The sequence below is a fragment of the Penicillium malachiteum genome, assembly GCF_028827825.1.
Source record: "Penicillium malachiteum strain IBT 17515 chromosome Unknown utg000003l:1.0-4950554.0:1.0-4952489.0, whole genome shotgun sequence".
Classification (NCBI taxonomy): domain Eukaryota; kingdom Fungi; phylum Ascomycota; class Eurotiomycetes; order Eurotiales; family Aspergillaceae; genus Penicillium; species Penicillium malachiteum.
Window position 1 is genome coordinate 3,769,679 of NW_026643096.1, and position 27,254 is coordinate 3,796,932.

The window sequence follows — 27,254 nt, forward strand, 5'->3', positions numbered from 1 at the left end:
ATCATGAGAGGGTTAAACTTGAAAGGGAAGGGAATGTTGAGCCCCAAATTCTATCAATCCCATCTATCATATCCACACACCGAACTTCAAGCAATATTACCCACATGAACAGATGGTGACAGTCTAGCCATCTCATTCATTCATCTTGCTAGTCAAGCAATCAATCCACGTCTTCGTCACAATCGGGATCCGAGTGCAAATCAATCAACAGAATAGAAGAAAGTAAGTAGAATAAAGCAGAACAAAGGAATCAAAAATAAAAATCAAGCCGGAGAAACACAAGCCTTAGCAAGGCGAGTGAGAGAACTTGAAACAAGGAGATACATCACCCAAAACGCCGTTTCTGGTACCATTACCGTAATAGAGGCCAAAGGACAGCGCAGGATACCTTGGAAAGCAAGGATTGCTGAAATCAGAGAGCCGAGGAAACAAAAGAGTGCAAAGAAGGGCCCAATAAGTGAGGATGGTATTTGCTTGTGAATAAAGACTCCAAATTGCAAGGAACCAAGATTCAACCAACACATCAAGACAAGAACAAGAACACTGACTAAGGCGAGAAATGATGAGGTTACTGAGAGTAGGAGATTCAGATTGGTTTGGCCCCCTTCACAGAGCGGACCACGCGGCGGGCAACACTTTTCACGCTGTTACCCAACCCTTTACCCCCCGTCGCCGAATCCCTGATAATGGTGTCATTGCCTTTGGAGCCACTCATGCTGGCTTTGACACCGCTCTTGACCCCCTTATTATTATGTTTGTTGCGGGAAGTCTCTGTTTGGGAAGACTTCGTATTCTTCCCCTTGGGTTTGCTGGACGACTTGTTTTTGGGGGAGCTGGGGTTAACCTTTGAGTTAGATCCCTTGACAGCATTGGAAATAATTCTCTTCTTGGTTTCGGGAGAAGGTCGCTTGAGTTGATTCATCTTTTTGGTCAGGGCAGTTGACGTGGAGCTAATATTTCGTGGAACGGTAGCCTTCACTCTTGAAGTTGCTTTCACTGTAGGAAGTCTGACTCCTTTTTGCGTCTTCGCCTTAGTCTTTGTTGCACCACGCATCCTCGGTGCAGTGACTGATTTCTTCATCTTTGCCACCTGGGCATGTGCAGTTGAGACTTTGGTAACAGCTTTCCTCACGCCATTCTTGACAGTATTGGTACTGAGGAACTTGCGCTTTTTTGCTTGGCTATGAGTAACTGTGTCCACTGCTGCACGCTTTCGTTTCGCACCAGAACTGTTGATTGGCTTCTTTATCTGACTGGGTGTCTCAACTTTCGCACGCTGATCCTTGTCTTTGGGTCGAGGGCCAAGAATTCCACGACAGTTGATGGCACCACAGCGACATTGCTGGACGTTTTTGTTGGAGTACGGACTGCAAATAAAATCAGTAATGGCTTCCAGGGAGTGATTTTCAGGGGGAACGCACTCGAAGTTGTAGTCATAACTCAACTCCTCCCCTGTCATGATCCCTCGATCTCCTGCAAACAGAGCCATACGTGGTTTTCCAGCCACGGTCCATTTCTCCATTCGGCAATTTGGCTCACAAGAGTGGTTAACAAACCGGGCAATAGAGCCTCGTGTTGCATCAATGATCATGTTTTGGTCGAAGTACATCAGATAATAGCACTAGAGTAGACAGAGTTAGTCACCTCCATCTCAGATAGACAAAAAAGAAATATGAGGCTTAAATTACCTCATTATTCTTATACACGTTCCTCATCCTTCTTTCACATTCAAACTGAGTGATGATCTCGCCCGTGTACTCCACAATAATTTGATTCGGCTCAAAAGTGCGATTACTACGCACGCCGTAGCCTCGGTCTACAGTCTTGATAACCTCAACACCAATGTTGTACTTCCCGCCAGCCTTCGTTCGGGTCTTGAGCTCGCTGAAATTCCGGTTACCGCACTCCGGGCCCAGTCGACAGTTACCTCCATCGCACTCGTAAAACATGTAGCGATTCTGACAGTTTTCATCACATCCGGTTTCTTCATCACACATGCATGTAGAGAGTTCCAGTTTCTTGTTTGCTTTCCATTCGCTGGCAGCATCGCCAACGAAAACGTTCTTGTTTGTCTTACGCCACTCATCAGGCTTAGGTTGGCCTGGCGGCAGTGGAGAGAATATGTCAAATGGCAGAAGATAGTCCCGTCCATTCTTGATCAGACGAGCGCCAGCAAATATGGGCATGGGAAGCTGACATCGTGACTTTATGTCTGATCTGGTTTTCTCTGAGTTTTTGCTCTTGCGCTGCTTGGGTGGAGAGTCGCTTGGTTCCTGGCCACTGTAAAGGCCATGGTTCAGCCACATCTTCGGTTTTGGTTTCGAAATAGGCGGCGCAATCGGCTCTTCGGAAAGTGGCAGGTCCTTGGGTTGGAGACCCAGCAAATCACTCTCAGAAACACGTCGTTTTTTGCGCACAGGTTCTGCTACAGGGTGTACTGGTGCTTCGTCTTTGGCTGGGGCAACGCTTCGAGGTCGAAGACTGGCACGTCGACTAACTTCTTTCCCTTGATTCGCCAGATCTCTTGTCCGTTTACCTAAAACACTGTTGGCGCGGCTCAGGATCTCGGATGCTTTGTTGAACATGGTGATACGGGTCGATCTTCGTGGCGACGGGTGAGAACCGATGTTAGGAGTTGGCTTAACCGATGCCAATTTATCTTCGTTGGTCAATACCTTCTCTACCCGCCTCCGTAGAGTTCGATGCTGAACAGAAGTGTTTAGATCATCAGAGCGCACCTCCTGCGATGAGTTTGAGATAGGCGTGTCGGGTACTATGGGCTGATCATCCATTACGCTGACATCTTTTGAGCGGGTTGAACCATTGTGCAACGACTCCATCACAGCGATGCTATGTCGAAGCCCAGAGCGTGAGCGCTTGGATGCCGCCAGTCTGTCCACATAGGCCTGGCTTGTCGACGTCGAGGATGTATGTTTCTGTGAAGGGGTGTTCTCAAGAGCCTCCGTAGCCCGCAAGGATGCGCGTATCGTTCTAGTTGACCTCCGCCGCGTAGCGGGTGGATCTTCGGTTGACGCGTTTTCATTGTTGCTCGAGGTCTCAGATCGACTGGCCTCTGGTGTCAGAAGCTGTTCCGGGATATCAAGACTGATAGGATCATTGGAGGGATTGTGGACAGTGGAAACGTCAGCGATAGTGGTAGTTGCGGACGCGGCTAGACGCGATGTTCGGCGTGCCATGTCGAGAAAATCCACAGTTCGGGAGAGAAAGAACGTGCCGTATACCGTGAAAGATAGGATTTACTTCAACCTTGAAAGATGGAGTGGTGGACGATGAGAGAATGGTCGGGTCGGGGAATATCAGGGGGGAAAGGTTGATCAGCAGCCGCGCGCCTCTTATCTTTAGGGCGATGTGGATGTCTGACGCGTGCAACATCAACACCTACATAGATTCACTTTATAGAAGAATTTACCGAGAATCCGATAATAAGAAGTACGCAAAGAGTGATTATTATTGGTTTTCTTTCTTCTTCTGATTGGTTTGTTTATTTCCCTGTCTTTTATATATATATTTTTTAACGAAAAGAGAAGGCGTTTTAAGGATTAAAGATTACTATTGGATTGTTGAAATCGGATCTAAGGAAATGCCATTGACTTCAAATGTTTATAGATTAAGATGAAATAAAATCAATGGCTCTGAGGTTATTATTCTATTGACCACATATTTCAAATACTAGAATATCGAAGGAATAAACCTGTTGTTTTTGGCTTCTTTGCTTTCCATCAGTGATCTATCAGACGGTCATGATTAAACAGTAAGAAATGAAAAGGAGAGAAGATGGGGAAATATAATCAAAACATGCTAGAGAATGTAAATTGAAATTATGATGTCTTTCCAAGACTAGGACAGATAAGTAGTGAGGTGGCAAGAAGGGTATAAATGTAAACAATTAGAAAACACAAGAGAAAGAGAGAAAAAAAATCCCAGGTAGCGTAGGGACAAGAAATGGGAAGTTCATATCGTCTTCACAGGTCGTACAGAAGAGATTGAGACAGACATTTTGGTGAAAGGGGGGGAGAGAGAGAGAGAGAGAGAGACGTTTGGCACCTAATTATGAGAACCAACTTGTTGCATCTCAATCCCTGCCTGAGACTCGACATCACGGTGGGTCAGGTATTTGCGTTTTTGCATAGCATAGCGCTGATCGCCTTCTTCGTAAGGCTGCTTGAATTGCATATAGGTGGGTGGGCGAGGTCGGCCCAGAACAGAGATCCAGTTTTTCAGAACATTGCCCTGGGTAAATGGCCGATGACGATCAGCTTTGGCAAACTTGTGGGAGTTGAGATACTCTCGAGTAGTCTCGCCCCGGCCAACTAGGAACAAATGATAAATCCAGAGTGCCAAAGGGTATGGGGTTGCAACAGCGCCATAGATAAACATAGCAAATGGAACACGCCATTTTGAAATTGAATCTCCAAAGGAAATCCGCTCGCGTGACATGTAGAGCAAAATATGGGCTAGACTGGCACCGAGGAGGAAGAGTCCCAGAAGTGTACCCCAGCTCACAAAGGCGAAGAAATAGCGATAATTCCGACGTCCAACACAGTTGTTCAGCCAGACGCAATGATGATCTAGGGTCTCGACGCAATTATCACAGACGCGGCAATGATAGCAGCGAGGGGGACGCCAAATGCTACAGGTCTTGCAATATTTCACAGGGACGTCCATAGCTGCTGATTCAGACGTGGCAAGCTTCACCATGACCCAGTCATTTGTGGGCGGCCCAAGAGTCAACGGATCGTCCGAAGTACTCACTGGAGGCAGAGGATGCATGTTTCGAGGCATGATGCCAGGATCAACAACCGACGCATGCACAAAAGACGAAAAACAAACATAAAATACATATGCAAACAAGATAGGGATGGCGGGGGAAACGTTGTGCCAAAGCCAAGGAGCTGAGAATCCAAAGAACAATGCAGATGGCACAAGTACCATTATGCCAGTGAGAATGTTAACAGGTTTGTCTCTGGCATTCTGAAGCCGACCACTACCACAGAAAATGGTATTGCCAACGAAGTATTCGTGGTTTCTGCCGCTATGAGTGCTTGGGAAGGCTTGCTTTTTGATATCTGCGGGGCCAGGAGAAGAGCCTACGGACGAAAGCCGTTCGTGGCCTTGAGGGTCATGGTTGTTGTGGGCGACCGCCTTGTTTTGATATGACAGAAAAGACAGCGGTGACTTGGGGGGGCGGAGCATCGCGCGAGTTCTGTACGCTGTAATTTACATTGAGATTCAAGTATTCAGGACGCTCCTTTCCTCCAGGATCTCGGTCATGAAGAAGCCGTACACTTTCTCCCAGACTTCGAACTGTCGTGTTCCCAGTGGGGCTGGCATTGGATGTATTCCGGTCGGGAATAATGGGGTCCGTGAACTCTGTTCCACGCGATGGCGGGGCCTCCATATCAACTTGAGGAAGAGATCCTTGCGGCATAGTACTGTTAGAGATCAAGCTTCTCCGGTTCTGGCTCGTTTGATCACCCCATTCCTCGGTAGACGATGCCGTCCCCTTGGTTACCGGCCGTCCCCCTCGGTGCGCTTGCAATCTTTGTGAGCTCATCGGCCGAAAAAATGCCTGAGCAGTCAAGGACGGAATATGTGTTCGACTGAGACGGCTACCAGAGCTTCCCGGTCTACTGGTAACAGAGTTTCTGGTGGGGGGGAGGACCCCGTCGAGAGGCAGAAGGGCGCTGCTGTTGAGGGGGCGGCACAGGTGGTGTGAATACCAATGAGCCCTCCCCATTATCAGATGCAACATCTGTTACCCGAGAGGATATCCCTCCAACCGAGGGAGGCCTTGGGATCCCCAGGGCATGTTGCTGAGTTGAGAGGGTGTTTGTATCATTAGTTTCGGGGTGGTTGGTTAAGTTTGTCATGGTCGAGGGAATCACGAAAAGAGTGTAGTTGATGTTTTCAGCAGGGTCCACGTGCTTTCATTTTGCTTTGGAATTAAAGATAGAAAGAAACGAGAGAGGAAAGGGAGCAAAAAATAATTGCTAGGTATGTCCGGATGAGTCCCGAGTGAGGTGGAAAGCTGGCTGAGGATAAACCAGAGTAATAAGCGACTGTTGATAGTAGGGGGGAAAAAAGAGAGACCGAGGCAGATGTGTACGCTCCTGGCCAAAAAAAAAAATCAGTCTTGATTGCGGAGGGATGTCATGCACTTCCAAGAGTTCTTTTCATCCCCACGCGTCGTCCCAGAATCCGGGGGAAGGAAGGACAATAGTAAGAACCCCCCCTGATCCCGATGATCGAATAAAGAACAACAGATAAGATAAACACACACCTCTGAAACGCGAATTGACGGATGATTCGAGCAAATTTGGATACTACCCTTGACCACAATCGAGCTTGACGAATTGTTGTATGACCACAAGGAAGTCAAGGGCGAACGCAAAGCAGTGAGAGCAGAGCCATTGGGGCCGAAAGGTTCACAATTCCACAAATCGAGCTTCAATTAATGCTGACTCATCATTTCGCCACGTGATCCAACAACATCATTCGATGTTCATGATTCTCTCACACCACCCCCGTCTCCGCTACTCCTCCACTTCCAATCCACCTAGAAGTCAACGCCACGATGTCCTCAATCGCTGCCATGGCTACTCGCCGGGCTCTCGTCCGCCAGCCCGCTTTCCGTGCTCCCTCGCGCCGCTTTATGTCCTCCAAGGTTGAGGAGGCCAGTCTCGACAAGGCTCCCAAGCGTGACCCCGAGCTTTACGTACGAGAATATGAATGCCATTGACTCACCTGGACCTTGAATTCTGACTAAAATGATAATAGGTTCTGCTTGGTGTTATGTCTGGTGCTTTCCTGGTCGCCGGCTGGTGAATAAACCCCTCCCCCTACACCTGAATTGTGCAGCTCCTCGATGCAATTGATGTCCTCGATTGAATGAAGAGTTCCCATGAAATAATCAGCTGACCTAGTGACATATTGTTCTCCAGGTACTTTGGCTCCAAGCCTACTTCCGTCACCTCCGAGAGCAATGTTCGCATTGGTGAGAGTGCCATGCCCTGGCACGGTGCCTCTGAGGATGGAAAGATCTACAAATATCAGTACCACCCTCACGGTGACAAGAACCAGCCTCTGCGTGCTGCTCCTAGCGCTATGAACACTGTCATTGTTCCCAATGTCACACTTCCTGAGGTATGCAATTCCTTCAAATATTATGCCCTTGCATCAGCCCTATCTCCTATTGCCGTGGTGGTATTTGGTCTTAACGCTTAGATCTTTTCACCCTGCCCACTGGTTTCCATTCTTTTTGGTCTATTTCCCTACTTTACCATGTTACTTATATGTTTGCCATTCTACAGGACCTTCATGAGAAATTCAACAAGTACGGCAAGGAGGAGTGGGATTATTGATAGGCTGAATTCGAGCTTGTTAAAACACGTTAGGTTAGACTGCCGTTTCTTGCGGCCAAATGCTGTACACTAAGATTTTGGTGAACGCTTGGTGAAAGATTATGTATTTGGACTTGGACTCGTATTTGCTACGGTTAAATATTTGTGCATAGTGTTCCTTCAATGTTAGTCAGGTGGAGAGAAACTGAAACACAGGGACTTAAGCTCGCTTGCAGCTTCAATATGCCCAGGTGTTGCGCGTAAAATGTATTTTCAAGCATTTCAAAGTCCGACCGTTCCAACTTGAAGATTACATCACTACCAGTGGCAATTTAGGGAGGATGCCAGTGTCATCACAACTCCGAGTCGGAACATTCAAGATTTGAACTTGAATGTGTTCAAATGTTAGTCCTAGCAGGTCCACGGGTTAGTTGGACCTATTCTACACATGGATATGCAAGAAGAATCAAATGTTCGTGCGGATGACCTCTGGAGGTAGTATTGAGTATTTATACTACTAGTATGACCAGGGGAATATCATCCACCGAGCCTTGAAAATGTTGAAGTACTATAACTTCCAAGGTTTAAGTTGGAGTTTCAAGGACTACATAGGTAGGATTCGGAGCCTGAGGGGCATTAGGAGCTATCTCGATTGATACCAGTATGTAGTGCTCAAGTGCTTTATCTCAACTTTCAAGGTTGAAGTGCTAGTACTATCAACCTGAGTTGACCTACGTAGTACAGCTTGAAGGCAAAACTTTCAGATCTCCAGACTCAAGTAGTACTCCGAGTAAGAACAATTTCAAGTTGAATGATCAACTTGAACCATTTGGGTAATCAAAAAGAGAGTGGAAACATCTAACGAATTACGATGGAGATATAGATGTTATCTCGTCCATGGGGAGAAAGGAAAGGGAAAAGAGCAAAGAAAAACAGATATTCATTATACATGTTGAAAATTTTGAAGCTGCGTCCACCGGCTTATCCCTCAACTATCCCAACAAGGCTATTCAATCTCAGTGCGGCCTTATGACGATGACGATCACTGCCTAGTAGCTTCGTTACCTTCACTAGCAGGCTTTGCCTCTGGGGAACCAGAGTTCTCCATGGATCGCTCGTTACCTTTCGCAACGGAGGCGGGCTTCTCCAACGGGACTGAGTCTTCGGATTTTCCACGAGTTTCGGGATTCTGACCTTCCACATCTGGGTGAGGGGGCGCAAGATGGCCATCAACAATCGGAACTTCGTGCGCATGCTGGAGTCGGGATTTAGATTCCCAACGGGTCTCGAATTTCACGTTGCCATCAGCGCGTAGGGAGGCCACAAGGTCCTCAGGAAGAATATTACCGTGTTGATCGCGATACTCAACACGGGCCATAGAGCCGGCAAGCTTGGGTGAAGTGACAGCAGCCTGGTCTGGTTCCTGGTCTTGGTCATGGGCCGCGTTGATGGGCTCTTGGGCTAAGTGCTGCTCAGGAGGATCCTGTGGTGGCTGTGAAGGCTTCACGTGAGCAGACGTCGTCGGAACCGTTTGGTCCAGGGTGGGGATTGGCGAATGGTATTGACTCAGCTATTTTCAATCAATACATGTTAGCAAAACCGGGACTGAGGATGAGACCTTGATTGTCGAACACTTACATCGGCGTGAAATCTCTCGCAATCAAAATCCCAACCGTTCAATAACTTGACCTTGTAACAAGCGCTTTTCGTCCAGGGGTTGCCATATATGAGGGGAGAATACAGCGTAAACACAGCAATAGAAAGTATCACGAAAATGGCCATCAGTGATTTTCCAATGGCGGGTCGCGAGGTCAATCCGAAGACTTTGACGCGATTCAAGATAAAGTCAAATTCCTGACAGAGAACCATAATCGCAAAGTAAAGGGCGGGAAGATAGTGGTGCAAGAAAAGTTGACGAGCCATGAGGTAGAAGGGGAAATAATGGAAGAACCATCCCAGAACAGTAGTACCGACTTCATAGTCAAATCTTTTCCATGAAACGTGGATGTAATCATTACAACTGCGTTGCCAACGAAGAACAGCGATAGCCTTGAAAACGAAGTAAACGCCAATTGCGAGAGTAGACGACCACCAGATAAGAGGATTACCTAGGAGATAGACCTGGCGGGCATCTTTGCCCCAGAAGTTGATGCCGCGGAGCAGAGTCGGCCAGGATGGAGGACGAGAGTCCCAGGCATGCGATTCAACCAGACCTGCGTTGGTGGTCCACATCACCTTTTGCAGTTCCCAGAACTTCCCGAGGAAGCCAGGGTTACGGTAATTCACCTTTTCGGCCTCTGGTGGCATCGTGGGGTGCGAATTGGACTCAATGTACCAAAGACTATTAGGAAGAGTACCACCACGGGCACATGTGACTTCTTGTTGCTCAAAGCCCCAGTCTGGAAGTTTAACCTTGTGGGAAAAGAGCACACAGCCAGTCATGATATGAACCAATTTAAACTTGGTCTGAATCGTGCGCAGACGCGTTTTGGCCACATCACCCTCGGACATCGAAGGCACAATCTCAACTTTGAATAAATCGTTGGCATCACCAGGGAATCCCTCATAGCCATAAGCAGAAACCTCAAATTGCCAGTCAGCCTCTGTGACAGGGGGTCGTTCATCATGGGAATGAATTCGTCGATGAGTAAGCTGATGGTAGAGTCTAATGATCGACCCATCTTCAATAAAGTTATCGGTAGCAGTTAGATTATCCCAGGCAAAAGCTCCAGGGATCTCCCCATAAGGGCCCAAGGGTTGAGTTTGGTTTTCCAATACAAACACATTGTTCTCATCCTTGTGGGGATAAAGGGTAATCTGCTGCTGTTTGCTGCCCGTGGGGTACATATGGTTGTGTGAATGTAAGTAGCCACCCTGTGTATTCAGATGACGGAGGCTGACACGAGATCCAAAGGATACATCTGCTGGCACGTCCTGCATTGACTTGGAGTTCAGAGTTGCTTGGAACTCGGATGACATAAAGCCATCGCCCTCGCCTGGGTTAACGAGGCAGGTAAAGTGAATGGCAAACATGGCAAGATAGAAGCCCACAGGAATGACAATCAAGCAAAACGCTCGTGAGAACAAATGCTTGAACCATAACCGAGGAGAAACAGTTTTTGTATCACCCAATACTACCCATAGCTGCAGGGCTGTGATGGACCCAACCCAAGCCATGGTGAACAATCCAACCCATTTCACACTGAGAGTTGCCCCCAAAGATACGCCGGTTGCAGCTAGCCAAAACCACCAAGGCCCTCGGAATGCATAGTTAGGACCCAGTTCTTGTTGGTTAGAGAAACAAGTGAATGACAGGGCAGTCAGAGCAGTGAAGAATACCAAAGGAGAGTCAAGGAGAATTAGACGAGATTGAGTGGTCAGCGCGTTATCTAGAATGACCATTAGCTTACTACCCATTGCCGAAGTCCAGTATATGCTTACCAAAGATTACCACACTGGCACCCATGACAGCAGTTGAAGAACGACAACCGCTGGCCTTGAGTGTAAGGAACATCAATGAAACCGTCAACACTCCCATCATTGCAGGGAGCAGGCGCATGGCAACGTAAGGAACACCTGGCTCAATATAATCTTTGCCAATATCCTTGAAGTCGAACTCTCCATCAAAGCCGGCTAACCAACCTGCTAGCGTGAGTAACAATTTGGCCAGAGGAGGATGCACATCCATGAAGAAATTTCCCTTGATATATTTGCTGGCGAAACCACCGAAACTGTTCAAGAATAATGAAATGTCAAGTATTAATCAAGGTGTCCCTATATATAGTATTTCCTGTAGGGGGGAAAGGGAAGTAGAATGGCAAAAAGTTAAACTTACTGGACTTCATCAAACACGACACTTGTAGGTTGATAGATGCGAAATAGGCGCACAGCAGCTCCAATAAGCGTTACTAGCACGAGAAGCTTATAGTCGGATGCGGGAAGGTTGAGAATATCATAATCTTTCACACCCTCAGAGGCATAACTCGCACTTTGCTGTGGCTGTATAGGCTTGCGAGTCTTAGGCTGCGGTGAACGACTAGGAGATCGTCGGCCACGACTCTGTGGCCGCACAGTCAAAGTATCCTTGGATTTTTGACCCATAGTCACGGCAACCGGGGTAATTGTTATGTATGATGCGTGAAAGAGAGCAAGTATTCGGAAGGCAGAGAACGAGACAATTGACCGATCGTCGATCGTCGGACTAATTTAGAAAAGAACGGAATCAAGTTGAATGGCGAATGAATCACGATAAACAATGAGGTTTTTGAAGCTGAGAGAAAAGCGACTGTTGACGGTGACGCCACTAATGATCGTAGGTTTTGAACAAGAAAGACCCCATGACAGGGGTTGAAGGAAATCTGGAGGAGTGGAGGAAGGGAAATAAATGAAAAGAAGATTTGAATGAGAAAGATAAGAAACAATAAGAAAAGGAAACAGAATGTATGAGGGAAATGGACGAAAGCAGAGAGAGTGTGAGAGAGAGGCCAGATATTGACCCGAGGCGGAGTGTGGATCAGAGAGACTGGCCCCTGAACCTTTTCAGTCTTTTAGTGTGAGATTCAAAAGGGTCTAGAGGATCATATAGAATACCTCAGAATGGGGGTTTTTTTGAACTCGTATTTTTGGAAAAATTGGAGATGATAATTGAATTTGATGAAACACGAACTTTTTAGAATCCGACTGAGAAGAATCATATGAATCTAAGTACATTGTGTTTATACAACACAAGATGATGACTGAATGCGGCAATGAGATTGATGCAAACCATGCAAACTGTCCTCGACAAAATCAGGTGACAATACATCACATGACTCTTGTGTTAGCCCATTATAATATAGACACCTTAAATAGAAGGTGGACACTGGTCGAGGAGTAGTCAGCACACTCATCTACCGTCCGGGCGTTCAACCTTACCTGAGAGAGAAGGGCTGCTCTCTGGTCTCAGGTCCAAATTGTTCTCTTGCTTAAATTTTTCTTTCCCACTACGAGCGACATGGACTCCTCAAATGGTATCACCCCTTTGCCAGAGAATGTGAACAAGCCGCCTGAGGGCTTGGTACTTCCTCCGAAAGATATTAGAGGTAGGTTTTCCTCAACGCTATACACCCAACGAGAATGAAGCTCACCATATGCTCCAGCAATTGTCGAGAAGACCGCTGGCTACGTCTCTCGGAATGGATCAGTATTTGAAGGTGAGCATTTTCTCTATTTCCCTCCATTTGAGAGCGATTCATCCAAGTTCTCAGGTCATTGCTGACTCGATGCGTTCTTTTTTTTCCCGGACTTTAAGATCGCGTCCGCGAGAAAGAAAAGAACAACCCGAAATTCTCCTTCCTTAACCCTGACGATGCCTATGCGTCTTTCTATCAATGGCGCTTGTCTGAAATCAGCGAAGGTCGAGGTACCACCGTCTCTGCAGGCCGATCAGGAGAGACTGTCCCCATCACAGAAGCCAAGACCCCCGAGGGACCCCCCGAACCGCCTACATTCCATTTCTCTGCCCGGATGCCCATCAGTCATGCACAGGATCTAGAAGTTGTGAAAATCACTGCGCTATTTGCCTCCAAACGTGGCAAATCATTTGTTACCGCACTTTCCCAGCGAGAGGCGCGGAATCCCCAGTTTGAGTTCCTCCGGCCCGGTAATAGCCTTCATCAGTTTTTCACACGACTGGTTGACCAGTATACAATTCTCCTCCGATCGGAAGGTATCAGCGAGAGTACTACAGAGCAGAGACGCTCCACGGAGCTAGCAAAGAATGCGAAAGGCAAACATCACATCTTGGAGCGGGCCAAGCAGCGCGCCGCCTGGGTCAAACACCAAGAGCAGCAGAAGCAAGAGAAGGAGGATCAGGAGGAACAAGAGCGCATAGAATACGCTCAGATCGACTGGCATGATTTTGTGGTTGTTGAGACGGTCATGTTCACTGAGAGTGACGAGCATGAGGATCTACCGCCCCCGACCTCATTGAATGATCTCCAATCCGCATCCCTGGAGCAAAAAGCCGCCATGTCTCTAAATCCTCTGCGCATCGAAGAAGCCATGCCCACCGATCTCGATACGCCCATTTATTACAATGCTCATCCTGCCCCAATCGAGCCAGCTCTTGCGCCGCAGCCTTCTGTTACTTCACACATTACCCCGGGCCAAGCCCCATACCTACCACCCACCATGGATTACAATTCCCAGTACCCAGTTGTTCCACCCGTTCAAGCTTCGCAAGCTATTGTCGACTCATCTGGGCTGGGAATCCCGAGCAAGCCACCTATGCGCATCCGCTCCGACTACGTTCCACGAGCCCAAGCTCGTCGTCAGCAGGGTGCCACCGCGATTTGCCCCAATTGCCACCAACAGATTCCCGTCACAGAGCTGGATGAACATGTACGCATCGAATTGCTTGATCCACGCTGGAAAGAACAACGCGCCAAGGCCGATGCTCGCAGTGCCACGACCAATCTGTCCACTGTCGACGTTGTCAACAATCTCAAGCGTCTAGCTAGTCAGCGCAGCGACGTTTTCGACTCTTCTCCCGTATCTGGCATACAATCCGAAGAAGAGGATCGCCGTAAACGCTTGGCCATGGGGGCAGTTCCACCAGCAGATGGTCCGCAACCTCCCGGGGTGGCAGTTCCTTCAGGCGTGCACAATCCCCAAAATATGAACATTGAGGACCAGATCCGGCATATCCACCAACGAGCCCGGCAATAATTTCACAGTCTCTTTTCTGTGGTAACGTTGTCATGAGAGTACAGACTCTACTACTCTTTGTTTTAGTATGCGGAGTTTTGCAGGCGTGGCTCTAATTCATTTTGACTGGATACGGATATCGGATGATGCCCAGGTGTGCTATCTTGTATTATAAAGTTATTGTTCAAGTTTCTGGTGCAATCTAAGCAGAAACTTGGAATCTTTGCTGGTAATGGCATATTCTCGTGTGGTCTATAGCAATCCAATACTCAAAATCTTCTTTATCAAGCTTAAAGCAACTTCCCAGGTGTGTTGCTAGGACCAAGATAAAGAATAAAAAGAAACATTTGAAGCAAAACACAATTCAATCTTGTTTTCCGGCTCTCTTGGGCCACACATGTGCAGGATTACTAGGTAGTAGGTACTGGGTAGTACGCTCACGCCTACCTACATTGATAGGTACTATACATGCCCATCCATCCATGGATGTGGGATCTGAACCCACTCCAGGGCTGGCAGTTCTTTGGACAAACTTGAACCATAAACTACATCCGAGTCTCAAGATTACTCGCAGCGGCTCATTGTTCCACGGACTTAACCTTCAAGTTGGAATTTGAAGGACCAAATCCAACTCTACCTGCTAGGTAGTAAAGTACATGTGACTGCGGAATATATTGAATGTTATTCATAGATCCATGGTACATAGTAAAACTGTCATGATGACTGGCCAGGTGCATATGTTGAAGACTTCAATGTTCCCAGGTTAGATCGTGATGATACTCTTGGTAGTATCCATTGGCACTGGCAGGTAACAGCCTGAGCACTTGAACGCTTGAACATCCAACTCCAGATATCGCAGTCGCTATTACGTATTCTGAGGGCAGGTGCATTCAACTTGAAGTTATGTAATATAGGATCATTCCGCCCTACTAGTATCTGGGCAGTAAAGCGGTGGTCAAAATCTTGCATTGACCTCGGGAAGATAGTTCCAAATTGCAATGCCGGGGCGTTCAAGTTGTGAGTCACTCGAATTGAAAGACGTAACTTTTTGAAGAGACAGATATATAGGAATTGCGTGAGGAAGGGGAACAGTCACTCAAAAGACATTATATATACATAGCATGGGTTGATCGGTAATTTATTATCAGTAATGACATCTGGAATAATACAGAAGGGAGCAAGATTGCCCAGAATAATGCACAGATCTGGAGATGCGCGGCAGAATGGAGGAAAAGAAGAAAAAGAGGAGGAAAAAAGACGACGGGCCAAGATGGATAAAGAAATTGAAAAGAGCAACAACATTCGCTGGATGATGACAGGGAAATTCTATTGGGGCTAACCAAGATATACCCCTAAATTAGAGTCAATATAAGGGAAGACATGGGACGGTTCGTGAATGTAGCCGCGGGTGGCGAAATAATTATGAGAGACGAGATATTGATATCAGGGGTCATGAAATTGAATGACTGCTTGGGTCGGGAGTATATGGGTCTTGCTCCACTTCAGATCCCACGTATTCCGTCTCCACGGTAGCATTGGCTTCTTCGGCTTCTTCGTAAACACTCATGTCGGAATCAACAGAGGCTCGTCTCTGAAGAGAGTCGGAAGCTGAATTTTGGAGATCTTTTCCCTCAAACGTAGGGGAGTCAGGGGTCGCCGGTTGAGCCATTTCGAAGTCGGGTAGAGAAGGAGCGAAAACGCTGGAGTCTCTCTTAATCTGAGTGGGCTCAATCGAGGCTGTCATTTCATGTATTTTGCACTCGTTGATAACAGAGTTGTCCGTAGGATGAAGATACCCACCGCCTGGTGTATATACCGAGGACTCGGTATCCAGGGTGTTGATATTTATTTCAACATCAGGCTCAGGGGCCCGAATCACCAGTGGGATGATCCCACCAGCAACTCGTGACCAAAACATTCGCTCTCTAAGCCGAACTGTTTCCTCCCAAATTTCTCTCTCTTCCTCCACATCGCCGGCCTTAAGATGACCATCCAAAATCAATCGTAAATATCCGGTGAATTCGCAGCAGGAACGAATCCGCTCCACACACTGAAGGCACAACGAATACCGCTGAGCTGTCTCACTCTCAGACGTTCTAAACCGGTGAGTTCGCTCATTTTGTGGACCCGGTCTGCGTTCACCACAAACAGTGCAGGGAAACTCGTATTTTTTTGTCATAGCTGGCATTGGCTCTACAACCAACGTGCCCTCACAAATACCGCTCAGAACTGTACGGCGGGTGAGCCATGAGATTCCGGGCGCCAAGTCAAGTCGTAAAGTAGGCTCAATATCTTCCATGAGTACCCTTTTATAAAATCGGGTATCTTTCAATGGGGCGTGCGAGCCAAATTGAGATGACAAGCTTCCATTTGGAGAGCTAGTCACCCCCTTCGTAGGCGAGTTGTTGGCGGAGGCTGCTCCAGAGCCAAATCCTGCGAGACTCATGACATTCAAACCCGCATATGATCCACTACCGGCCCGACTGGGAGGCTTAGAGCCCCGGGAGAGCGTAAGAAGCTCTCGAAAGTCATCAAAAGACTGTAGGTCAGTGCGACACACCATGCGAAGAATCTCGGGGAAATCGCACGAGGGACCGGGGGTACGTCCCTCAGGATTGCACGGATTTGCTACTAAATGATGCGATTCGGGATTATGCTTAGTAGGCCCTTGCGTTTGAGAAGCCCCCGCTGGCGATGGCGGGGCGGTAGAAGCGGCACGAGAGTCCATGTCATCCTTGGAGAGGTGCATTCCTTGCATGACTGACTTGAGCTCGGCCAGTTGATCCTGATGTGACGCAAGGAGCGACTCCGTGTCTCTGACTTGGGACCGTAGTTGCTCATTCTTTTTTTCAACCACTTCTCGTTCGATTTTAGCCGCAGCCACCATCTTAAGTAGTTAGCGTAGATCCAAGAGCCAAACGTGGATACCGCAGAAATGCTCACCTTATTGGCTTCCTCGAAGAGATCAGCAGTCAGGGTTTCTAATTCTTGCTCAATTGTCTTCTTTCCTTTTTCCACCACAGCTCGCTGCGCCCTTTCCTCCGCGAGCGCAGTTCTCAATTGTAAGATTTCGCGGTCTGCATCTGATTTTTTGATGTAGACCTTGGTGTCGAGGTCACGTCGATATTTCTCATTCTGGAATTCCAGGGCTTGAATTTTACCCTGAGCCAATTCCAGCTCTTGACGAGTGGCAACCAAGCTATCATCTAGCTGTGCCTGGTTATTGATAGCTTGAATCAACTTAACACTCAGCGCAGCAACTTCATTACTCAAGTCGGGATGATGAGTTGATGAGATCGAGGGGGAAGCCTCTGTTTGGGCCGCTAATCGAGGATCCTGCAAGGTGTTGAAACCGTCCTCCTCGAACCTATTTATGTGGGAAGTGGGGGCATTTTTCCCAATGTTTTCAGTTAGATCTGTCGTGGACTTGGCCTTAGTCACTGTCTTTTCGGGAGAAAGAGCTCGATGCTCGGAGGACAGCGACCGTTTATGGGAATGACGCGGGATCATGGTCGAGGTAGACGGTGGTAAGAGTTTATTATGATATGTTTGAAAGGCAATAAGACTGTGGGGTAACGTCAGTCAAAATCTGGTTTAGTGGAATTTCTTCTTCTTCTCTCCGTGTGTGCATGTGTATATGACCCTAGAACTTACTCGGCCATGATGAGTGACGTAAAAGGCGTTGAATGAATGTAAGAGGAAAGGATGCAGAGTAGTTCCAAAGGTTGTATTTCGTTTCCACCCAGATCAGACCCAATTGAGGTTCCACTCAAGAAGCACAGAATTGCCAAAATTCATTGACTAGGCCATTCAAACTAGGGGGGAGGAATAGCAAGGAATGGTTCGCGTGAAGTCTTGAGGCGAACGGAACGGGGGAGCTGAGGCGGTGCCCGGAAAATGAGGATCCCGGCAGGATATTGAAGAGGATGAAAGGACTGACAGGAAGAAAAATAAGAATAATAAGGGAGAGAATAAGGGTAAAGTTCAAAAGGGAAGACTCGGGAACTGTTAAACAGCCCAGGAAGTTGATGATGGAACAGGATCTTGGAGTTCTCCAGGTTCCTGGAAGAGGCAAACCCATTGCTTAGTCAGGCACCGAAAGCGCCTGCCATGGTGACGCGTGACGAGTCTACCTTTACAATGTCCACGAGTTTCACCGAAAGAGTTATTGATTTTTTTTTCTAATTTCCTAATCTTTGCTCAAACATTTCGAATGCTAATCGATGGTGCTCTCTTGGATCATCTAAAAATGATTTAGGAGCTCAATGAACTTCCAAGTTATGCGCGCCAAATGCTTCAAAGTTCTGCTATACGAAGTACGATCAGGTAATTTGACTTGTAACTAACTGAAACTTCAGCCTCACATCCCCGTCCATTTCCCAATTGAACTTGTTGAATCCAGATTGTCTCAGAGTTAATCTATATTTCAAGTTGGAAATTGTATATACATACTCTGTACTTGCATCTGAAATCGGAATTGGAATCCAACATAGAACGGAGTTTAAACCCGCTCTAAGAACCATTGAACAGCAGTATGAAGTACACGCGTATTTCAATTTGACCTATTAAGAGTGCTGTATCTAGGTAACATTCAAGTTCTATATGATATAAGTTGTGTATGTACTAGCGCGATCACCAATGTTGAAAACTTCCAGACTACATATACCTAGTAGGTAGGTACTAGTACAGTAGTACTACAGTACATAACTATGGGCAGTATACTACTGTAGTACATCCCCCCGCGGCTTGGTAGCCTGAGGCGGTTCAAGTGGGGTTACCAAATCAACTTGCAAGTTGGAATCTTCTCTTTTCAATGAAAATTATCTTTATTCAATTTAACACATAATCTCCAACAGAATGGCAGACGCAGAGTTAGAGGAGGTAAGATTGGTCTTCTCTCGATTTTTCATCTTTTTATCTTCCCCCTTCCTTTTTTTTGTATCTTCACGCAATTGAATACTCAGGTCTCCTAGATCAGGCGAGCTCGTTTGGCACAACTTCAACAAGGCGGTCCTCGTGGAGGACCAAGTCAAGACAGTGGTCAAGATGAACAGAGAAGGTATATACACCTCCAGGCTATATACACCTCCACTGCTTTTCCTCGTGTTCTACTTCCGGGATGTTTTACAATTCTACCTAGGTAACTAACGAGTCTCAACAATAGGCAAGCTGAATGTAAGGTGACTCTTTTTACCAATTCCACACAAAAAAAACACAGCGCATTCTCTTCACACCAATGATATTCAGATCTTAAAAATATAATCGAATGACCAAATCTAACGAGATTTACTTCCTAGCGGAACGGCGTGCCGCCATATTGAACCAGATTCTCGACCCCGCGGCCGCTGATCGTCTTGGCCGCATCCGCCTCGTCAAGGAATCCCGTGCAGTCGATATCGAGAACAGACTCCTCATGCTGGCGCAGACAGGTCAGTTGCGCCAAAAAGTTACCGAGGAACAACTTAAGGAGCTCTTGAATGCCGTCGCAGAGAATCAGCGCAAGGAGGAAGAAGAGCAGAAGATCGTGATTACTCGGCGAAGAGGCGGCTGGGATGATGATGAGGATGATCTGCTTGACTTGTAAGCCTCGCTTGAACAATATTGGTTTATTTGGCAATTCAGCGTTGTGCTCTCTCTCTCTCTTTCTGTCTTTCCCAACTACTCTCAAAAAGCTCTTGGAAAAGACATCATCATCTACAACTCCAGGTATCAGTCCTCTCGGGATTTTCTTACAAGATCCGGTTTCTTCCACATGTCATTTATCATGTTTTATGATCTTACAATAATCTGTTTTGGTGCTACAAGAATGGGGATATGAAAGAAATGGCCATAACCACTGCTTCACAATTGGGAGAGCAGAACACCCCTGCTCAAACTGACACCTGCTGTTGTTGCTTCTCACGTTTCTGCTGTTGCCGAATCATTTTCCTAATATCCCTCAGATCTGGCGGGCGCTCGATATTCAGCTCTGCCCGAAGCACATCAACATCTTTCTCCAGCACCTCTTCCCAGTAGACATTGATCAACTCCTTACTCCCAAGTCCACTTCGCACCGCCCAAGGCAGATGCAACGAGAGAAATCGCTCCTTCTCAGCAGGTTTCATCCGAATAAACGCAAACAAGCTCAATCCTGTCATGGGCAAAAGTGTATTTAGAAACTCTAGTGCCTTGAGCGCTAGCTCGCCCTCTACAAAGATTGGAAGTCCCGTTACCGCATGGTAGAAATCGTGACACTCACGGTATCTCTGCATGACATAGGCACACTCTTCGTTATCAATGTAGTGAACCTGGTCACGGGTATCGGGTGTCACGCCCTCACGGTCGAGCCATTTGGCGTATGTTCGACCAACCGAATTGTCGGGAAGTGTACGGAGATGGGAGAGTGGAAGCGTGTTGGATGTAATGCGAGGGCGGTCGCGAAGGATCCGGCGGCCTGTTGGGTCAGAAAGCATGGCATTGCGAAGGCGATAGATGAAGTATGGGGTTGCAGTGGCTTCGCCCAGGGCTGCAATGAGGTCTGGAGAGTTTGGTGTTAGTGAGATAATATTGTACGTCCGGTGGGTTGGTATATAGTGCGCGCGTTTGCACTGGCTCCTAATGAGCAAATCCATGTTCAATAGGAAAATCATAATCATACCTGCTCTTCGAGGATTGACCAGAGACCCAATTGCTGAACCTAAGGCGAGGGCACCTCGCTCAATGGTCGTTAATGGAACATGACCAGGATAATTTACCTCTGGACGGTTGAGGACAGAGAAAGGTCGTAGTGTATGGCTGGTAAGATTAGGTCTCATTCTGTATCTTCCCCAGAGTGACATTGTGGGGATCAATATATCCCTAAGGTATGAAGAATTTTCAAGCTCCAAACTGTAGATCGTACGATCGTCCTTATAGAGAGACCTCGGGAGAGATGAGAACCGGACATAATCATGCCCAGGTGGCGCATTGGGTTCTTGTCGAGTACCGTAATTCTACGATAAGCGGGTTATCGATATCAAACTGTTTTCTCCACAATAAAATGTTCCTGCATCATCAACTTGAAGTACGGAGGGTTAATCATGGCGTTTACCACCTAGCAATGAACATTTCTCTTCCACAAATCCTTCTACTTACAACTGGCCCTTTTCACAGGTTCTCTAACAAGAAACACATCCATTGAACCGCAATATGGACCCGAAGCATTATCCCGGCGAGAATCATGACGCCTTCACTAATTGGGCATTGGCCCAAGGTATCATTGCCAATGGAGTTACTCCAGCGCGTTTTCCAGGACGTGGCCTTGGAATGATGGCCATCCGAAAAATTAAGGTAGGATGCAGCTGGAGAGGGGAGAAGGGAGTTTCCTTTTTTTTTCTCTTTCCTTTTTTTCTTTTTTGCAACAAACGCGACAAGTCACTAACAATACCCATGTGCATGTATCTAGAAGGGTGAAACTGTAGTTCAAGTCCCTACAAGCACGATCTTCACAATTGATCATATCCCCATCGAGTTCAGGTCCCGGTTTCCGGAAGGCACAGCCGTCCAAACTATCATGGCCGCATTTCTGACCCATGGAAGTGAGGAGCAGCTCGAAAAGTACCAACTTTGGTTCAAGACGTGGCCTACACGGCACGATTTTGAAAATAGCCTGCCCTTGCTCTGGCCTCGAGAATTAGGTGGTCTCATCTGGCCAAGCAGGGATACCTCGGAAAGCACAAGGGACGATCTCTCTGTGGCCCCTAATCTCCTTCCACCCTCTATATCAGGACGTTGGAACTCTATCAAGACAGAGCCCCGGGCAAGAAAATACGATAGCGAGCACCAGGATTTGGAGCCAATGCAAGAACGAAGGCTGAAGAAGGCATGGGCGGACGTCACGTCAACTTTCCCTGAGACTGACTGGAAGAGCTTTTCATACCTATGGCTTATCGTTAACACAAGGAGCTTTTATTGGGTTGGCCCTAATCAGCAGCCGCCAGATAATCGGAATGATGCAATGGCTCTATTGCCCTTTGCGGACTACTTTAATCATTCGGATGTTGAGGTATGTCATTTTTCACCAGGCTGAGATTTCGATTCTCTTTCTTCCATTCCCTTCCCTTTCCTTTCCTTTCCTTTCTTTTTTTTCTTGGTTGCCGACTGCATTATAGTGCGATGTAAAATTTGACGAAAATGAATATGTGCTTCGTGCTACGGAGGACTACGAGAAGGGCGATGAGGTTTATATGAGCTATGGCAATCATCCAAATGATTTTCTTCTAGCGGAATGTAAGACCCCACAGCACGACAATCTCTTTGCCAAGCTGACCTTCCTCAGATGGATTCTTCCTTGACCAAAACGAGTCGGATTGCGTTTACCTTGACGCTATTGTCTTGAGGGACATTGATAGCCCTGATAAGCAAGAAGAGCTTTCGTTAAATCGATACTATGGGTTTGTATTTCATGGAATAATGAATTAGAAGAAAAAGTTGCTTGCTAATACTTAGCAGTGAATATCGAGTCACTACAAAAGGGGTTTGTTACCGCACCGAGGTTGCAGCGTGTCTGAAGTACATGAAAGGCGAGGATTGGAGAAACCATGTTCTCGAAGGTTCGATTGATGGTGTCGATGAAAAGAAGTCAATGGAAATTATCAAGGGGTGGCTTGACGTATACACCTCGGAGGCAGATGCAACGACGAGGGCAATAAAAATGGCTCTTGCATCAAATCCAGTGGTGCAGGCACATCGAGAGAAGGTAGAGGTGATATTACGGCGATGGAAACAGATTAAGCAGATCTGTTATTGCGCTGCTAAGGCCATGTCACTGTAGGTAATCATCTGGTTGAGCGTCTACTCGAAACCTCCAGCAGCGTTTCATCATTGATCTTGCTTGACTGTTGTCTGGCTGGCAAAGTCTTCAGCCACTTGAATATCATCTTGGTCAAGAGGAATGGAGGTATTGTCCCTTCGTTGTCTTATGGTCAACTTGCTGCGTACCATTTGGCAGATCATGTAGTTCAATGTACATTTGATCCCCAGTTCTTCGCCCCGATCCACGATCCAGCCATTCATATGATCAATTTCGGTGAATTTTCCCAATTGCAGGTCTTGAAGCATGGAACTAGTGTTCTCCGCAGTGGTATTGGCAACATTCATTGTCAGTCGAAGAAGGCGCTCTGGAGCAAATCGATCCTCGATTCCCGGGACTCCTTGTAGCTCAGGGAGAGCAAAAATGACACTCGAGATTTCAAATAGAAGCAAACGCATGGTGCGAGTCACCTTGAAAATGTACAGCAGCTCTCCATTGGTACAATCGTAAAGGGCCGTCAGCGGGTTGATTAAGCAGTTCACAGCCAACTTCTCGAGCTGATATTGAAGCAAACCAACTGGTGTTTCCGTTGTAGCTACCAACGATGGGGTCAAGGTTAAAAGGCGAAGAATATACTTGGTGCTTGGTGCCCAGTGAGTGTCTTCTTCCGCTAAAAGGGGTGGACTCTGGTCTGTAACCACCGGTGCGAGGGTTATTGTGCCGACACCACGATGGGCGATTTGGAATTTATCTTGCATAGAAAGACCATGACTGATGACCCCCTGTACATAATTGGGACGGTCATTTGCATCCGGAAACACAATCTCATTGAGTTTTTTCACCACCCCCATTCCATTTTGCAAGAGAACGATAGTCGAAGCTGTAGTCAAGCGATGTCGAACTTTCCATATAGCCCTCACAGTCATAAAAGCCTTGCACGTAACAATTAAACATTCGATCTGCCCCTCCTCGGTTCTTTCAAGAAGCTCATCCGCCGCATTAGGGGCGTCGATCGCTGTGCTGTCGTCTCTGTGCCTGCGAGATTCCGAAAGCCATACATCATCCGACAGAACCTGGACATCAAACCCTGTTTTGACATCTTCTAGTCCATTGTGATTGACGGAAATGCTCTTTTTCTTCCGGCAAAAGGTACGGTAAATCCCGTCATTATGCATCAACAACGTGATAGGCGGGGGCGAATTTTTAGAAGCAAGAGCATGCGCAACGAAGTTTCCTATATTTCCCATGCCAAGAATATGTACCCGTCCGGACAATGACGGTGTCTCGGTCTGGTGGGATACTTGATTCACTTCCGGGGTCCAAGTCGAAAGATATCGAGGCATGAGTCGTCTAGCTGTTCCTAGGTGAGACTGTAGATGGTATTCCATGAGCCAACTCCGCCATAGCGGGCGGCTTGCGGCTTTGAGAAACACTTTGAAAGCGTTTTGGGGAGGTAATCCCCGGGTAGCGTTGTAGTCGGGGAATATGGCGTCAGGATCGGGTGATTATAAGAATCAGAGGGAGGTATCACATTGAATGTTGGAAAATCATTCCAAGGAAATCCATCAAAGGACGAGGAAAGGTTCAATTGAACTGCAACTCAAGAAGGGTTGTGGCACTATTCCATCGCGGAGCTGTGAGATAGAATCTCCACCGCCTGTAGTCACCGCCTTGGTAACACCGGTCTTAATCTTGGAATTTTTCTTGTCTGCAGCTCCCAACCTTGGAAGGTTTCATTCCTCACTCAACCCACACCATGGATACAAACAATCTCTTTCCTCTGCTGGAGAAATTGGATGATGACCTGGATGACCTTGAAGAGGCCCTAGAGCCATTTCTTGGTAAATCCCTAGTTGGAGTATCCAAAAATCTGCCCGTGATGGACAAAGCCAAGCTTCATGTCCTGGTAACATATACGCTTGAATCACTAATCTTCTGTACGTTCCTTCTCATTGAAAAAAAAAACAAGATCCATTGAATTTTTTTTTAATAAACTTTCAGCTTATCTGCGACTACATGGCGTCGACGCGAAAAATCACCCTGTTTTTCAAGAACTCACTCGCGTGAAGCAATATTTCGAGAAGATCAAGAGCTTGGAAGCGGAGCCTGAACAACGCAGTATGACACTGGACAAGGACGCTGCGACTCGCTTCATCAAGCATGGTCTTGTAAGTAACAAATATGACAAAATACGTCATCTGCGACTAATTTTGCATAGGCTGGCAACGAGAAGTATGATCTAGAGCGTGCTGAAAGGGAGGCCAAAGAAAAGGCGCGCGCTGCCTTCAAAGCCTCCATGATCGCCAAAAAGATGGCAGCAACATCATCTAGTGCTGTACCACCTAGCGACAAATCTACTTCTAACGATCGAGGCGATTCCGATGCCAAAATTAACACCGAGATCAAAATTGCCTCTGAGTATGACAAGGAAAAGAAGCGAGGGAAGCACGAGAAAGCCAAGCCTAAAAGAAGGAAGCAAGGAAAGCCAAGCAAAGCCGATCTTATAGATGAAAAAAAAGAACGGCGACAGAAGAAGGAGCAAACTCGTCAAAGTCGCCAAGGTCGCCAGGAGTCATAAGAGAGACATTATCATCACTCTAACCAGCAATCTTTGACCTCGCCAAAGCTCCATCCACTCAAGCCTGTTGAAGCGTGGAGTTATACATCGAGTATTTCACCTTCATGGCGATTTGTACATCATGATTAAGATACCCAACAAGCCTATTGAATCACAAACAGTTTTCTTCTGCTAAAGATTTATTTGATGAATCGGTTGATACTACCTGGGTAATACATACATAGTATAATTCATCTGGGCAAGCTTTAGTGCAAGTTTCCCTTAGAACACCCGTGATATTCCGTAAAATCCCGTGATGTCGAGGAATTTATTCACGTGACCTAATGTCCTGGAGATGATTATTCAGCATATAGGACCATTTACCACCAATCACGCCCGGGCGGTTCCCAAAATTTACAGTGTACCTATTTTCTCCTTGTTAACTGACTCAGCTTCTAGCTTCTTCTATCTAGGCAGTCTCCACTTACCTTTCTTAAACTCACTCTTCTCCCTTGACAAATATCCAGTTTTCCGGAAACCCTTGTCCTTTTTCACTCCTCAGATCAAAATGCCTCGTCAACAACGCCGTGCTGCTCCTACCCCTGCGCGTAGCGCTCCCGTTCGCCCTACTGCTGCCCCGGCCCGGCCAGCCGCCACTCCCCAGCAGCAGGCACCTCACTCAACCGCTGCTCAACCGCAGCAGCATCAGCAGGCTCCTCCTCCTATGCAAGCCCCTCCCCAGCAAAGTGCAGGCCCAGGTCTGTTTGGTCAAATGGCATCTACCGCTGCGTATGTGATTCCTTCTTCTCCACTATAGACAAACTCTCCGATGTGTTGGGGCCTGGAGAGTTCGCATGCTACTCTTGCATATTGCTCTTTTTTTTTCTTTTTTTCTTTTTGGATAGGACTATAGCTAACATCACTCAATTGACATTGCAGTGGTGTGGCGGTTGGCTCATCTATCGGTCATGCCATTGGGGGTTTATTCAGTGGCGGCAGTTCTAGTGCTCCTGCCGAGACTCAGCAAGCTCCTCCCGCACAGTCGCAGGCTATGGACAATGGTCTTTGGCAAAGCAGTGCTACTAATCAGTCATGGGAAAACCCGGCCTGTGAGCCTAACGTGCGTGACTTCCGCAACTGCATGGACGAAAACCAGGGCAACATCAGTATCTGTGGTTGGTACTTGGACCAGCTGGTACGTTCCTGCCCCATTAAGATTCAATGTGTTTCCATGTGTCCTGCCGAGATGAATCACATTTGGTTTACGTTGTATGGTTTATGGTGTACTAACATTCTGACAGAAAGCTTGTCAGGCTGCTGCCAAGCAGTATTAAAGACATACCCAGTGAAATACATGATCGTACTAAACGCCTCTCCCAATTTCTTTTTGAAAGCAACCCATTTCCATCTGGACTGTATTATTGCTTTCTGTACATTATCTCAATTTCCAAGGACCATTTGATATCTCCATATCTTGTTTTCTAATATCAAACTAATGACAGGCCAGGTGGTTCAAACCTGGTGATGTTTTTGACCTACTATGAAAAGAAAAGAAAAGACTCGGGAAAACACATGTAAAAAAAATAAAAATAAAAATAAAGCAACCATCCATGGAACATACTTAACATTCAATGTGACTGCCAGTGAGCTGTCTTTTCCCAATTTATCAATGCGGAAAAAAGAAACCCGTAATGTCTCAGGCTACTCCGGACTTCAATATCCCACCTGGGCAGATTAAATATCCTGGGCACTGAGATATTCTTAACCTGAACTTGAAGTAGTTGTATCTTGATCTTATACAAACTCAGACAGATATATATCCTTGGGGTGGTCAACCTTGGAAGAGAAGACCAAATTTCTAGGAGTATTTGTTTGAAAT

The 27,254-nt window shown here is 46.9% G+C and overlaps 12 protein-coding genes across 12 annotated transcripts; 6 read left to right on the forward strand and 6 right to left on the reverse strand.

Annotated features, from left to right (window-relative positions):
- Positions 1-586: 586 nt before the first annotated feature.
- Positions 587-3,197, reverse strand: N7483_007730 (putative histone-lysine N-methyltransferase (Ash1); the record flags this gene model as incomplete). Its single annotated transcript, XM_057091167.1, has 3 exons — positions 587-1,367; positions 1,422-1,621; positions 1,689-3,197. 3 exons carry the CDS (start codon positions 3,195-3,197, stop codon positions 587-589), a joined length of 2,490 nt encoding a protein of 829 aa, XP_056945908.1.
- An 868-nt stretch (positions 3,198-4,065) lies between these two features.
- Positions 4,066-5,891, reverse strand: erf2 (palmitoyltransferase ERF2; the record flags this gene model as incomplete). The annotated part of the gene is made up of 3 exons (XM_057091168.1): positions 4,066-5,163; positions 5,243-5,553; positions 5,684-5,891. 3 exons carry the CDS (start codon positions 5,889-5,891, stop codon positions 4,066-4,068), a joined length of 1,617 nt encoding a protein of 538 aa, XP_056945909.1.
- Positions 5,892-6,595: 704 nt separating this feature from the next.
- On the forward strand, positions 6,596-7,382 carry N7483_007732 (uncharacterized protein; the record flags this gene model as incomplete). The annotated part of the gene is made up of 4 exons (XM_057091169.1): positions 6,596-6,736; positions 6,799-6,842; positions 6,963-7,164; positions 7,332-7,382. 4 exons carry the CDS (start codon positions 6,596-6,598, stop codon positions 7,380-7,382), a joined length of 438 nt encoding a protein of 145 aa, XP_056945910.1.
- A 1,021-nt stretch (positions 7,383-8,403) lies between these two features.
- pmt1 (protein mannosyltransferase 1) lies at positions 8,404-11,462 on the reverse strand (the record flags this gene model as incomplete). Its single annotated transcript, XM_057091170.1, has 4 exons — positions 8,404-8,931; positions 9,000-10,750; positions 10,803-11,092; positions 11,197-11,462. The coding sequence occupies 4 exons, from the start codon at positions 11,460-11,462 to the stop codon at positions 8,404-8,406; spliced, it is 2,835 nt and encodes a 944-aa protein (XP_056945911.1).
- Positions 11,463-12,354: 892 nt separating this feature from the next.
- On the forward strand, positions 12,355-14,069 carry N7483_007734 (uncharacterized protein; the record flags this gene model as incomplete). The annotated part of the gene is made up of 3 exons (XM_057091171.1): positions 12,355-12,442; positions 12,500-12,553; positions 12,652-14,069. The coding sequence occupies 3 exons, from the start codon at positions 12,355-12,357 to the stop codon at positions 14,067-14,069; spliced, it is 1,560 nt and encodes a 519-aa protein (XP_056945912.1).
- A 1,429-nt stretch (positions 14,070-15,498) lies between these two features.
- On the reverse strand, positions 15,499-17,558 carry N7483_007735 (guanine nucleotide exchange factor SEC2; the record flags this gene model as incomplete). Its single annotated transcript, XM_057091172.1, has 2 exons — positions 15,499-16,935; positions 16,992-17,558. The coding sequence occupies 2 exons, from the start codon at positions 17,556-17,558 to the stop codon at positions 15,499-15,501; spliced, it is 2,004 nt and encodes a 667-aa protein (XP_056945913.1).
- A 1,347-nt stretch (positions 17,559-18,905) lies between these two features.
- On the forward strand, positions 18,906-19,632 carry N7483_007736 (DNA-binding protein; the record flags this gene model as incomplete). The annotated part of the gene is made up of 4 exons (XM_057091173.1): positions 18,906-18,929; positions 19,022-19,107; positions 19,213-19,223; positions 19,346-19,632. The coding sequence occupies 4 exons, from the start codon at positions 18,906-18,908 to the stop codon at positions 19,630-19,632; spliced, it is 408 nt and encodes a 135-aa protein (XP_056945914.1).
- A 286-nt stretch (positions 19,633-19,918) lies between these two features.
- coq4 (ubiquinone biosynthesis protein COQ4) lies at positions 19,919-20,866 on the reverse strand (the record flags this gene model as incomplete). Its single annotated transcript, XM_057091174.1, has 2 exons — positions 19,919-20,565; positions 20,686-20,866. 2 exons carry the CDS (start codon positions 20,864-20,866, stop codon positions 19,919-19,921), a joined length of 828 nt encoding a protein of 275 aa, XP_056945915.1.
- Positions 20,867-21,215: 349 nt separating this feature from the next.
- Positions 21,216-22,839, forward strand: N7483_007738 (uncharacterized protein; the record flags this gene model as incomplete). Its single annotated transcript, XM_057091175.1, has 5 exons — positions 21,216-21,356; positions 21,472-22,071; positions 22,178-22,295; positions 22,345-22,459; positions 22,518-22,839. 5 exons carry the CDS (start codon positions 21,216-21,218, stop codon positions 22,837-22,839), a joined length of 1,296 nt encoding a protein of 431 aa, XP_056945916.1.
- Positions 22,840-22,886: 47 nt separating this feature from the next.
- N7483_007739 (ketopantoate reductase family protein) lies at positions 22,887-24,161 on the reverse strand (the record flags this gene model as incomplete). Its single annotated transcript, XM_057091176.1, has 1 exon — positions 22,887-24,161. One exon carries the CDS (start codon positions 24,159-24,161, stop codon positions 22,887-22,889), a length of 1,275 nt encoding a protein of 424 aa, XP_056945917.1.
- Positions 24,162-24,574: 413 nt separating this feature from the next.
- On the forward strand, positions 24,575-25,396 carry N7483_007740 (uncharacterized protein; the record flags this gene model as incomplete). Its single annotated transcript, XM_057091177.1, has 3 exons — positions 24,575-24,755; positions 24,820-24,986; positions 25,037-25,396. 3 exons carry the CDS (start codon positions 24,575-24,577, stop codon positions 25,394-25,396), a joined length of 708 nt encoding a protein of 235 aa, XP_056945918.1.
- Positions 25,397-25,943: 547 nt separating this feature from the next.
- Positions 25,944-26,709, forward strand: N7483_007741 (uncharacterized protein; the record flags this gene model as incomplete). Its single annotated transcript, XM_057091178.1, has 3 exons — positions 25,944-26,164; positions 26,315-26,570; positions 26,677-26,709. 3 exons carry the CDS (start codon positions 25,944-25,946, stop codon positions 26,707-26,709), a joined length of 510 nt encoding a protein of 169 aa, XP_056945919.1.
- Positions 26,710-27,254: the final 545 nt, after the last annotated feature.